Source organism: Triturus cristatus, chromosome 11, assembly GCF_964204655.1.
Source record: "Triturus cristatus chromosome 11, aTriCri1.1, whole genome shotgun sequence".
NCBI classification, from domain to species: Eukaryota; Metazoa; Chordata; class Amphibia; order Caudata; family Salamandridae; genus Triturus; species Triturus cristatus.
In genome coordinates this window covers 848,096,872-848,111,012 of record NC_140594.1, presented here as the reverse complement: position 1 = coordinate 848,111,012, position 14,141 = coordinate 848,096,872, and the positions used below count along the sequence as shown (strand labels likewise).

Sequence of the window (14,141 nt, the reverse complement as noted above, 5' to 3'; positions counted from 1 at the left end):
TTGGGCAAGAAACTGGAGTTAGTGAAAATTTTGGCTAAAGTACGGTACCTTCTGGACACCAGGTCACAAAGCAAATGTCGAGGCGCAAAATGAACGCTGCGCTAGAATATGACACTGTAGTAATTAAGGAAACCATGGTATATTATGGACGCTGCAGCAGAAGTGGTGCAGCACTTCATCCTCACCCCAGTACGTTGATCCTGCCGTTGTCCGGAGGCTCTGCTGCTGTGGCTGCCATGCTCCTCTCTGCTTGGCCCTTGCCTGGTTCATCCTCTCTGTGTGAGGGAGGAAAGGGCAACATTATTTCTAAAGGTGGTACCACATTGGAAATTGAATGTCTATACAACACTGGGTGCTCACTGACGCCCCACCACCCAGAGGAGAGCTTTGGGAACACCCAGTGTCACTCTGCAGTTTAATTTCCAGGTTCAGGGATTAGTCATGGAGCAGAAGGTCAAAGATTGTCTTTGTTAAACCCAGGTATTCTAGTTAACACTGATAACTAAATATTTTCCTTCCTAGACAACACCACCCAACCAAATGCAGTAGCTACCTCACTAGACCCAGTCTCTTCCCCCATTAGAACCCCCACCAACCCACAAGACCTTGCACCTCTGTGAGAGTAGTAGTCACCAAGGATGTAAAGTATTAAATCATAACCAATTACATTGTTTTTCTATTATTCTAACTCAAAATTAAAACAGATTGGCAAAATAATTAAGCAAAATTGCAATCATTTACATGAAAAACTTAGTGAACACAATTATTTTACAAAAAGATATCTGGCAAAGATAATTAACACAAGGAATCAATCATTAAGCAAGATTATATTTATAATAAGTATCCTATATCTCTGCTTCCCTAACCACCTCAACATCCGGGCAAGAACATTCAAAGAGTACAGAACTTTGTAACAGAGAACTATGTGGGTGAGCACAGTAAAGGCAGATAAATTCCTAACCATGATACCCCTTCCGTCACACTCCATCATACAAGCACCCCGCTGGACCGCCATTTCTTTTCCAATATACACACATCCTATCATAGGAATGCATGCCTCCACATTAGAACCACCCTCTGCTTATTCAATCATGCCTTTCTCCCTGGAGACACAGCCCTTTACCCACAAGACCCCAGCTCCTTTCCATGAGACTCATCCACTTCTCCACTCGACACTGGCTATGGGTGGTAACCAGTAAAAGATAATGCATAGCTAGGGGAGAGGACACCAACAGCTTCTTAATTGAGATGGACAGTGGGTAGCAAAAAGATGCAGGCTGCAGTACAGGAGAATCCCCAGCAGAGATGCAGCTTTCAGCAAGATGAGGACGTTGATAAAGCTACATTTGAATCAAAGATAAACCTTGCTAAAGAACATGCAATCACTATTGCTGAAACGCAGTGTGGACATCGAAAGGGCTACATGCTAAGATACAAGGGATGTCCCTAAAAACAAAATATCAGGAAGATGACAAGCAAAGCAATAAAACTGCCTGGAAAGCACCTACACCTCCGTAAGGGCATGCATGGTGACGCAACACAAGGGATATTTATTGTACAGCAACACCTATGGAGAGTCAGGAAGGGGTATAAGGCCCACATGTAAGCATCGCGGAAGAGATGGATCTGGTAGCAAATAATGCTAGTGATGAATATACAAAAAGCATTGGCAAAGCCAACAAGTCTGGCTTGCATTTTGAGTCCAGAATAAAAAAATTAAAGCAAGAACCCTGCTGCGGTTAAAACAAAAAAGTAGTGCTTTCTGTACACAATTTGTGTATGAAACAAACAATTTGATGCACGATAAATCGGAGTACTTTTGAGATATAAATATGTCGCTCATCCATTACAATGCAAACACTTGACAGGAGGCAGAATGATAGCCAAACAGCCAATAGCATGTGGTGAGAGGGAAATACTCCTCTGGGTAACGCTAAAATGAACACTGTATAGTTTAACAATAGGTATTGGACCGCTGCACTATTAAGCCAGACCAAATTAATAAAATATGGTAATAACTATATATTACTTGTACTAAGTCCAATAATGATAATACATTACTAATTCGGTGATTGTTATTAGCACTTCAAATAGCACACTTCTCCAATATTAATGTCCCATAGTGCACCGGGGCTAGACAGAGAACACAAAGCAGCCCTGGCGATTCTATTGACTGGAGGTGTGTGTGGGGGGAGGGGGACGCAGAGGGTGTGCGAGGGTGCTAATGTGAAGCACTGCTGCCTAACTAAACCAGCCCCTAGCACTGCTGCTTTAGTTAGGGGGGGGGGGGGGATATTGCAGCACCACTGCAAAACCAGACCCCAGTAACACAAACGTCCTCCACCACTCCAAAACCGGCCCACCCTTCCAGCCCCCCAGGGAACCGCCAGTTGCCTGCTACAGCCAGTGGTGAAGCCCTAATGCATGTCTTCTTAACTGTAAAAAGTAGGAATTAATGTAGCAAGAAAGTTGAGCTAGGCAATGGAAGCTTGTCTTTGCAGGTCTGTTGGCCAATTATGCAGTACTATAACCCTTCGACATTCGAGCAACAAGTTTCTTTTGGTTTTGTTTAGAGGTTGTTCGATCTTTTTCAGCTTGATCGCTTGTTACTAGAAAATTGGTTACTGTGGGGAAGAGAGAACATATTGAGTCTAATGTGCAACTCAGATTTCCCTCAGGGAGAAAGATGGAGAGAATCCTTTCACTGCGAGGTCTTCAGACTGCGATGGATCATACTGATAAAGATGAGGAATAACGAAGATGCATTCAATCTTATGTAAATTGTGCATTACGAAATGGTCTAGCTTTCCTGGCAAGGAGATTCTCAAGGCAAGCTAGAAGGGTGAAGATTACAATTTTAGGGAGATTTATTCGTCATTTACATTCCTGCGAATGGAGAATTCAAAAATTTTAAGAAAAATAAACAGCTCAATATAAAGATTCAAAGCAGCGAGTGCAGAGATGCATTTTTGAGGGCAACAGACAGCATTGCGACTCTTCCTAAGACGCCCTCGTAGTCTTTGCCAATTTATGGCAACTAGTTAGGAAAGAGGAGAACCTGTTCCGGGCTTGGCCATGGAAGCCAACTTGGGATTCAAAATCTGAACAAGCCTTTGGAGGGTAACTGTCCAACCACTGAGCAGACCAAGTCATTATGTGGGCATCTACGACAGGCTTAGAAGACCATGAAAGTTGGCAGAACAAGGTGCATGCAATCAGCGGAGTCCACACAGAGCCTGAGAGATAGGACCCTCCTGTTCAGGCACTTCCTACTCTCCAAGCCCTGTCTTGGTTGAGTGTTCCTTTGACCATGCGATATTAAACTTAAGATTTTCAGAAATCCAAACAGGCGACCCTCTGGCCATATGAGATTTTCATATATAAAATCTGACAAGCTTCAACAGATGCGGCGGTCAGAAAATATTGTAGCTGGTAGATGACATCATTCAGTGAGCAGCTGGTTTGTCGCGCTTGTCGCCCAAGGGAATCGGTCTGGCTGCTTCAAATTACCAAAATTATACACAATTACATAAAATGGCAAATTACATGAAATGACAGAAAATTACATTATAAAATTAGACTTTGAGCCTTGAAACACTCCGAGTTTGTGCCCCTGACAAACTGTGAAATTGTATGAGTTTAGTAATTTACTTTAAAACATGGACTTGGCATAAATAAAATAAACGGTCCTACCAAATAGTATGAAAGTTGCAGTAAAGTAGGCGAGACTGGCAACTGGCACATGCAACTAGAAAAAGTAGAAGCCAGTCCAACAAAAACATTCATTTAATTGCAAAACTGACCATGTAAATAACACATTGGTTTAATAATGCTAGCGTAGCGAGTGCTTTGACAACTAAATGGTATTCATTTTATTGCCATCAGAATGATGTACATCTCAGCTGGTGCTGCCAGAAAAGAAACCCCAGGCCTTTTAAGTTACACACAGTTCTATTCAACCGGTGCATTAAGTCACTGAGCTTTCTTGATCAGCTAGGAATTTGCAGACAATTCCACGCATTTTTGAAACATGGGATCAACTTTAAAACGAATTAGAGAGTGCACTGAATAAGGAGAGATAGCACGAAGAACCACTAAAGGCCAGAATCGGTACCAGGAAGCCCCTATCACTTGTTGCAGTCTTTCGCACATAGGGCCAGAGGTTCTAACAAAGAGCTACTTACGTTCAATGGAAATCATCCCGAGCTCCTAATATTAGTGATGTAATAGTGACCACCCTATCCAAGATTGTCAGCAGTGATTACATCGGTGCTTGAGGCAGGGTTTCCAGCACTAAGGTAAAAATAGTCCTCTGACAATTTGAAATTACTGTACATGGGTCAAGCATAAAAGCCTTAGCAGTATACCCCTGGCCCCAAGGTAATCTCCCCAACTCAATAACAGCCTTAAAAACATTTTGAAAATACAACATTTTTTTTGCCAGACATTAGCTTATGAGTTCTGAAAATAGACACATGTTGATCTTCAGTACATGTTTTTGAATTTTAGTATCATAATAATGCAACCAAGCAAAAGCTTCTATATCAGTAGGCTGGGCTGCACTCATGAGCTACTCCTTGGGGACACCTGGACCACATGTAGAAGGGTTTTTTTTCCATTCACAAACGACCTGATTCGCAGAATAGGGCCATTTGCGACCAAAAAAACATGCATTTTTAAATGTACAAAGGCCCAATCTGAGATTTGGTAACCTATTACTGAATAGTAATTTTGGTTTGAGATTCAGTATTAGGGAAGGGGTGTGTTATGGGTGACCTTTCCTAATACCGAATCTCAGTGGTATGTCCTAATGTCTTAGGACAGAAATGCAAACGCAAAACAATTGCATTTTACCACCTGCTTCAAGTAGGTTGTAACACATTCGCAAATGGGAATTAGGGACCCCTTCCTCTATGTGAATGCTTGTAAAAACATTTGTTAAGAGCAGGCAGTGGTCCCATTTAAAAACTAAATTATACTTATAATTTTTCTTTTGGAAACGTATCCCTTTTTCCTTTAGGGAAAACGGGCGGCATTTCAAAAACAAAAATTTGCTTTATTGAAAAGCAGTCACAGCATTGGTAGTCTGCTGACCCCAGCAGGCCAACATGCCCGTGAGTTTTGGGATTCCTAATGGGTTGTCAACCGAGACCTACCTCATGAATATTGAGGTAGGTCTATTTGCGACCCACTGGGAATCGCAAAATGTACCAAAGACACATTTGTACATTGGTGTTTGCGATAACCAAAGAACGAATAGCAAAATTTGCTATTTGGTAGTCGCAAATGATTGCCTACGTACATCTGGCCTGTAATGCTTTTATTTCATGAATAATCTGTAGTGAGGACAACTACCTTTGAAGCGTCCTACAACTTTGTACTGGGATTGGAGGCAGAGCAGGCATACAGCGGGGTAGTGCAGGACTCTCCAAGCGTTTTCCATCCGAGCGAGGACGCTGACGCTGCTGTGCTCTGCATGGGCGAACAGAGCGTCATAAATAAATGATTGCTACTAGCAGAGGCCTGAGGCGTGCATAAGGTCACAGAACTCCTTGCTGACTTGCAATATCCCGGCTGCGTGCGGCTGAGGCTACTTCATCCCATGTGTAATAACCCCTCATTACTGGGATCCTCTGGAAGCTCAAACACCAACTGTAGAGAGACACGCAGATGCGTTTTCCACACGCACGTGTATTTACATCACCCAAGGATCAAATTCTCCACAAACTTACATTTTGTTACATCAGAGCTCAAACCTTGCACAGGGGAATCCTCTGCTGTGCACAGTCTGTCCCACTCCGGGCTCCACCACCCTCCCCCCTCAAACATACACCGTTAACGAATGTTGTGCACCACTTTTCTTTTTAGGGTTATCCTGCTCCCGGAACCCCTCAAGGTTCATCAGGAGGACATAGCATCAGGCGCCATATCTGACATGGTGCACAGTTCCTCCATAAAATAGACAATAAGGACACTGATCGTTTGCAAGTGCCTGCAGGGGGTCGTTACAAGATTTGTTTTTTATTGGTGCAGGGGTATCTCGGACTTTGGCTGGTATGTGACCCCCAAATTCGGACTATTACTAGATAATGAGCTTGGAATGAATAGCCCACAGACCTTTTATCAGGGCCTTTTCCTCAGACATTTCCCATGTTGGTCGTTACCGCTGCAATATACCACTTGATTGAAAGCTAAAGAAGCTTCCATGAGTGGAGGATCTGCCGCTCCCCCCACTGTGCAGGACGAAGGCTCGGGGAGCAGACTCAGCATCTTCACATCCAGTGCCGGGTCTGGCATTTTCAGACCAGGATTTATGGGTTCAGCATTTTTAGCCTCGGTAATTCCAAGCCTGGAACCACAGGGGTACTCGGAATGGTCTGGAGTCATATCCGTCACCCTTTTCACCCGGTTCCGGTCCACTCAGCAGGAAGCAGATGAACGAGACTCATAACAAGTAAGGCCCTGATCACCTTATCGTGTGTTGCCATTATAAAACATGCACCAAGCCAAAAAGCCTCCTGGGAGAGGCGCAGAATAGGAAAAAATAACTTATCTGTAACTCCGGTTCTCCAGCATGACCATAGGTCATGGATTCACAAGCTGGAATTATCCCCAGTCTTCAGGTTGGGAACCTTCCATAACAATGTTAACTCAGCAGTATACTTTTCAGAGTAAATAATGTTGAACTTTCTTTTATTCAACCATCTACAGCCTATCCACTTCATTTTAAATGATCCAAAGTACAGTCAATAAGAGACCAGCACTCTCAATTTTTGCCCTGCGAGAGACTTTCAATTGCCTGATTTTCCGGCTTGTAAAGTGTTTATTTTTTAAAGTGAAGCCTCATAACAAGGGGAGGCTGGTTGGGTCGCATGTGAATCTATGAAATATGCCAATGCTTGAGAACCAGAGTTACAGCAAAGTAACCCTTTTCCTTCTCCGGCACAGGATCTCACATAGATTCACATGCTTAAATTAAGATGATCACAGCAGTAATAAACAAAGTGGTAGATGGGCATCAGGCTTACCTTATGAAGAGAGCTTTCTAAGCATTGCCCACCCTAGAGCATAATCCTTGCAGGAATCATCAATGCAGTAGTGCTTAGCAAATGCACGAGTCACATTCCTTGTTGCTGCTTTAGAAATGCCTCACAGAGAAAGTGTTGCAAAAAGGCCTTTACTTGTTGTTGCAATGACCCTTGTAGAATGCACTGGGACTTCTTGTTAAAGGTTCATTCATGGAACAAGCTAGAATTTGCTAGGTTATTATTAGATTGCCCTTGTTTACTGGTCCAAAAGCTACGGAATTCACTGTATTGTTCGAATGGATATAAAGAGATGTGTTAAATTCTAACTAATTCAACAACCTTTCAGTTGCTAGGGTTGGAATCGGAAAGAATGATGGTAAGACACTTCTCTGGATATTATCATATCTACCTGTACCGAAGCACAACCGTATCGAATTTGAAACATTTATTGTTTCTTATTATTCCGAAAGAACATTTTGCCATTAAAGATGGTCACATGTGCTTGGTAAGGATACAATTGGGAGGACAGATTATGTGGTCTTGTATGTCCTCGCCCCAAGACCTTAACCATGTGCTATTTGCTTGCCCCTAGGGGTTCGCTCGGTGAACAAAGTATTTAAAATATTTAATTTTTTTTTAAAGGAAAAATGGTAAGCACAAAAATCAGTTAAGGAAAACACAGGAGGTAAAAGGAGGAGAGAGGTAAGGCATGATCACATGCGAGAATATAAACAAGCATTGGCAAAGCCAATGTGCCTTTCCTATGAGACCTATTGCCTTTGCCAATTTCTTTTCACTCATGCTGTATAGCACTACGGCTAGTGTTCAGCACAGCAAAAAAATAAAAACAGAAAAAGCTCTGGGATGTGGCCACTAACTAATTTTGAGGATATGCGGCAACATGCATGCTCTCGCCTGCAAAATGATGCAAGCTTTTTTTTCTTTTTGTCTACCAATCTGAGGGGGATTGGTAATAAAAAAGTAGCGCTCAATTTTGCACTTTAAACAAGAAAATAAAATAAAAGGGGAGCAGGATGGGCTGGGGAGCGGGTAGGAGACAAAGCGACATGGAGGATGGGAGGTTGGGGCAAAAGTAAAACAGGTATGTAGGTCAGGGGAAAGCAATGAAGGGTGCCAGGAGGAGGCAAGCAAAGGGCAACTGAGGGCAGGTGGGGTTTAAGAGCAGATCACTGGAGAGAAAATAACAAATCTCTGGGGTAGGACAGAGAAGCACAGGAGGAAGACAGCTGGAAAAAACATGCACTAGAGGAGTGCTTTATGAAGAAAAACAAATTCCTTGAAAGCAAGAACACATGGAAGAATAGAAGGAGCCAATCAGAGGTGGCAAACATGCTATGCTCTAAGAGAGACAAAGGCAAGATGGAAGGGCTAAAACAAAGCCAGGGAATAGAAAGCAAGCAAATGTGTGACACAACACACAGAGTCAATGGTAAGCAATGGGCAGAATGCATTGCTAGGTAAGCTCTCAGCATGTTTTTGCAACCAGACAGCAGTAGTGTGGGTGGGGCCACAGGTATAGTTGTCCTGGGTGCAAAATTCTTAGGGGCACACATTTTTAAAAGCAAAAAAGGGTATTTGCTCCGGGCGCTGGCAACCCACGCTACACTGCTGCCAGACAGCTGTGCTCTCTGGCAGGGTTTGACCTAAAAAATAACAGAACACTGAAAGAAGCAACAGCAGATACACAAGAGGAAAACTGGTATTAAAAACAAATATAGATTAAGAAACCTTTGCTCTGGGCTTTTGGGAAACAAATGAATAGTAGACTCTCCAGTGGAATGGAAAAATCTATAACGTAAAAAAAGATTTTTTTTTATTTTATTCAAAAGGAGGAGAACGTGTAAAAACAAGTCCACCTGCTCTGGCAATGCCTCTCGTGAAACGAGGGCCTGCGGCTTGGCAGTTTATCGGATCCTTTCTTTGCTCTCCTTTGTTCCCAGAGTAGGTAAATGGAAAGATTCCTCCAGGACTCGAAGCCACAAAACCCAGCTGCAGAGGCAGCAGTGTTCAGTTGCATCACCTTCTGTACTGTCCTCTCATCTGAGCAATCTGGTCCCCTTGCTGTACAAGGAAGCAAGTTAGTGTATTTTGTGTACAATGCATGAAAACATTTGTTTAAAATGCAATAAAAACAAAATTACAGATAAAATAAGAAAAACTCAACCTGTGTCACAAACTGCTAAGCTAGCGCCCTAGTTATGCGCCCATGGCCTTACAAACGTAGAGGATTTGGGGAAAATGTATCAAACATGGTAATGTCTGTTATTAAGTGAAAAATAATTTTTCCTCACATTGAGATCTGCAGTAAGCGATCAGCAATAAAGGTACAGAACTATATTTTTCCTGGACTCAACCTGTGCAGGTTGTCAGAGCCTCCGTGTGTCCTGTTCTTCATAGTTTTAAACCCTTGTGACCACGGTCAGGATTCGCGCACCACCTCAACGTGAATGTATCTTTTCGCATTTGAAACTGGTTGGGACTGAATTCAAACCCAAAGTAATTCTTTTCACCTCTGTGTAATTACAATAATAGTGTGTGATCAGAAGGAAATGGGGGAAAAACGAGGCCTAATTTGGAAAAGCTGACTTGTTCTTGGTAGAAAATAGTCAAGAACAAGTCCTGCGCTAGAGCGCAAGAAAGCTGGAGCACAACCATGATTAAGTCAGTTTTTTGGGATGGCAAGGGGCATTGAGAGCATCATTTTTTTAATATTGCACATGTCTTCAAACTCACTGGGGATTTTGCGTTCTATTATGGTATCCTAAATTGAATCAGGAACAATTCTGAGGTAGCACAGAAGCGTGCTCCAAAAACTTAGGGCGTATGCCAAAAAAGCTTGTTGGTGAGTGTGTTCTTTTTCAGTCTTTTTTTTTTAAAATATATTTTTATTTTTCCATAATAAAACGGCACAAAAGTCAAACCTACAGACAGTCAGGCATTCCTTCTTACATTTAGCGTGTTTGGCACGGCCACCAGTTAGTTTGTAAACTTCAGTCCTCTGTGTAACGTTACATATACATAAGTCGTACATCACATGTAAATCACAATATTATAGTACGGAGATCTCCTTTATCATAATTCTTCTAGGTCTTGTGGTACAAGTTGTAAGGTGCATATCCACTTTTTCGGGCATCCCCTGCGTACATATACAGTCTTTTCAGCTACCATAGCTATATCCATGTCTTTACACCATTCTGCGAGTGTGGGGGGCGACCGTTGCACCCCAGTGTCTAGCAATATTCTTTTTTGTCAACATCATTCCTAAGGTTGCCCATGTCGGTCTTGTGGCGTTAAGGTCTGTGGGCTCCCATATGTTTAGAAGGCAGCGTTTGGGTTCAGGCAGGACTGGGCTGCCACTGAATCGTGTGATTTTTTTCCTTTCTTTTTCAGTCTTGACTTCCAGTCTGGCAAGGGGTATGCTCCAAGTACTGCATGTACCTCAGATTACTTCAATTGAGGGCCTTTTGAATGGCATTTGTAGAGCACTCTAACTGCATCTTTGGCTTCCTGCTGCTATGGTTCAAACTGATCTCACTCAAAGATCTAACTGAGTTGAAATTTTTTTTAAAAAGTTGTGCAAGTTTACCTTCAGCTAACTGTGCTCCTACAAATGTATGTTACAAGGCCACACCAAGCCGGACTGAAGAAGGCCTCCATCAGGAGAAGTAGCCTATCACACACTGTAGTCTTTTCTACAAGTGGTCAGTGACCAGCGAAGCCAAGGAGAGATACTGTTAGCATGTCCCACTGTGACAAGATCAAAACTTAAACTGCATCCGCTTTATGAGGGAAGCTAAGTGGAGTAAAAACTTTTTGGACGTGTTAGCCACTTAAGACCACAGATTTTTGGACGGAGATAGAAAGAGGTTAGTATCCACATTAAAACCTAGATTTTCACTGACCACATGGCAAAAATTGGTTTGACTTATGAAATCCATTAGCATATTAAGCAGTACTTACTGCGATGCATCACTTTTTATGATGTATGGAAGCAATTTCATCATCTATACGTTTTTGAAGATATTGGCGTGAATACTGTCTGAAGCCTGTGTAGGTGTATAACTGTGGAAAAACTAAAAGGTGGTGGATCCTGTAACGTTTCTGCAAATTGAGTAACAGCACTGCTCTATCAGTGTGTAAGACTTGTCTAGCTTTACTGTCCATCTACAGTCAATGATTCTGGGATTGGTTACACACGGTGCCCCTTCCTAACAGATTGCCAGTAAAATGTACAACTGCGCATCTACTTGTAAAGGGCAGTGGAGGAAAAATTAAAGGAAATGAAATGTAGAAGTGAAGATAGACGTTTTATATATTTTCAAAAATCACAGGCCTTGATAAACGGAATGCTTTTTAAACGTTCTGCAATACATCGGGCCGTAGAGTAAATTTATGGAGATATGATATTATAAAATGTTCTTATTGCCAGTGTTAAGGTTTTCTTAGGGAAGCCAAACCCGGAAGGGAAGCTTTGACTGGGCCAATAAATAATAAAGTAATGTATCACTAGAAATGCACCATTCGGCTCAATTTTTCTTTTGAAATGTATGGGGCAGAGAACCTCCCAGAATCACTCTGAAAGGGGTGTGACCGTGATAGTTGCCTCAGATGGCAACCAGCATGCGAATCAAGTGTGCTAGTTTTTCCCCCCAAAGTTCACCAAACAGAGGAACAATATGTCAGTCACAGGCAGGAAAGCATGATCATGCCCTTTGCCTGCTCGAAGCTGAGCCTTCAAAATCCAGACTTATTAGTGCTTTCCAAGAAATAATCCAAAGGCACATTGCGTAAAAAGCAGAACCTAAGCCAAATATCCCAGTTCCTACTGGACGCATTCACAATATTTTAGTCCCTTACCACGAAGGCTCCATGGTCTCATTATTTCATAGTTTGGTTCAGAATTAACTGTAGTGAAATTGGACAGATATCCTGGTGTCTACTGGTCGAACTGTAAAATAATGTTGTATCCCCAATTCCCCTTCGACCAGTGACTGGACTAGCCTCCTGTTAGGGCAGATGACTGAAAGTGAAAAAAAAATTGACGTAAAGTTTGCATATATCAAACTGCAGATCAGGACCAACAGCTGTGTTCAAACAGATTTTGAGTTCAGCTGGACCCAAACAGTCACCTGTTAGGAGCACTGCAATGGTAAAAGCTAAAATTCGTTGTAGCTCTGGCACGTGGCCAACAACCCTGGGGAGTCCCTCCTGACAAGAAGGGGTTAAGATGGACTCTATTTAACCCAGTGCTTTAAATGGGTCAGAGTACCAGCACTTTTTTATTTCGAGAAGGAGAGTACTGGCACTTCAAGAGAAATACTATACTTTTGATTGGAGGAATATATGTCGTTACTACGCATTCCGTTGCAACGCATGCCTTTACCACGCATGCGTTACAACGAAATGTTTTTTCTTCACATTGCCCTTACCTCTATCTTGCCTTTACCCTGCTTTTTCGTTTTTGTGGGGGGGGGGGGGGGAAGAGAGACCCTCCCAAGCCCCCTTTCTTCTTTTTTTTCCCCTTTTTCTTTGGTCTTCGCCGACACTAACGAAGGACTGACGCTTTTTTTCCGACCAGGAAGACGTTTTTCCGTGATGACGTTGCTTGCGTGCTAGAGACGTCGTTGAAGCAATACGCGTTGTGAAGACGTTTACGAGGTAAGTGTACCGTTGTAAACGTAACGTGTAGAAAATGCTTCGTGGTAAAGGCTGTTTCCCGATTGGAGAGTACCAGCACTTCTCAGAAACAAGCAGGTACTCAGGAATAGAGTACCTGCGCTTCTATTTTTCCCACTTCAAGCACTGATATAATCCCACCAGATTTGGACTGCAAACGCTTTTTAAGACAGAAACATTGTGAGGGCAAGAGACCATTGAGAACCTGTCTAGGAAACGTTCAGTAGAGGAGCTGGACGGTTGCTGAACCGCTGTGCGGACTGGCTAGGGGCACTATTATGTCACCTGTACTGACCGGAGACAGGTCTGTAAATAACGACTCCCAACAATGAATGCTAGGGGTGAAGGAGAAGGTGGAGTGGGCGTGGAATCCCAGTTTTAACTCAAGGTCAAACAGTGGTGTCGCAGAACACAAGTGCCAGACAGCCACTGATCCTTGGATGTGCTTTGGTTGCTAGGCAGCGAGACAGGCACTGGGTTGATACTGGCAGGTCTGAGAGCTTTGTAGGGTTCACTTACCTAATGGAGGACCTCTTGTGATGAACTTCATTAGTACCACATGCTGATAGCCTTTAGGGATTGTCACATCCTACTGGGGTTAAGCAGCATGCAGCAGCCTTTGGTCACCTAATTTAGTGTCTGGTTAGTTTTTAGGTCAGAAGCCACAGGACAAACTAAACGAGACATTTGGTTGTTGAGGGGGTGCGGTCAACTAGAAGGAGAAAATCTATTACCAAGGGACAGCTGGAACAATCAGCTGTGTTATTTCCCCATACAAAAAGCCTGAGTTGTAAACTTAAGATCAAATTGTCACACTGTTTAGGCCTAGTATTTTATATCTAGGTCTCATTTAAATTATCAGAAAGCAAACAGCCGAAGACTAACTAAACATGTACAAAACAGACTGGTCTTCCCAGGCAAAAAGTCGATGACAAGGCTCAGACAAATGTGTTCCATGATGCCAAAGGGCCGCCGTAGTTGGAAAGCTACGCAATGGAAAGAAAAAAGTGCAAAAGCAGAGAAATAATAGCTTCCTTGTGTCTCAGCACACCTGAGAAGCCACGAGGGCTGGAGTGGCATTAGAGGGCGGGCAGTAAGGAAGGCACCAGCCAAAAAGCAGAGGGTGCATCTGAGGATCCTGAGGCCTCGGAATGGAATTAGGACACCACGGAAACACCACAGACCGAGGGCGATGCCAGCACAAACAGCTTCCTTCAATGAGCCTTTTGTTTGACCTGGTTCCTGCCCCGCCTTCCACAATGCCAATGCCCCTTACCCACAGCTGCAAGGGTGGCGCTGAAGCAGCCGGCAGGGGCCTGTACAGCCCTGTCTGGACTTTGGGGCGGAGGAGGTGGGTTAATCTGTGTATAGTGCGTGGGTGCATCTCATCAAAGTTGATCAGTCAGCACTGCAGAA

At 43.1% G+C, this 14,141-nt stretch overlaps 1 protein-coding gene across 4 annotated transcripts in view; it reads right to left on the bottom strand.

Annotated features, from left to right (window-relative positions):
- Nucleotides 1–14,141, bottom strand: part of HS6ST1 (heparan sulfate 6-O-sulfotransferase 1) — a 244,591-nt gene that overhangs the window by 43,777 nt on the left and 186,673 nt on the right. For all 4 annotated transcript variants that reach the window (XM_085634641.1, XM_085634640.1, XM_085634638.1 and 1 more), the window contains one exon: nt 186–275. In XM_085634641.1, coding sequence (XP_085490767.1) covers nt 186–275 — 90 coding nt within the window. The remainder of the gene's footprint in view (nt 1–185; nt 276–14,141) is intronic.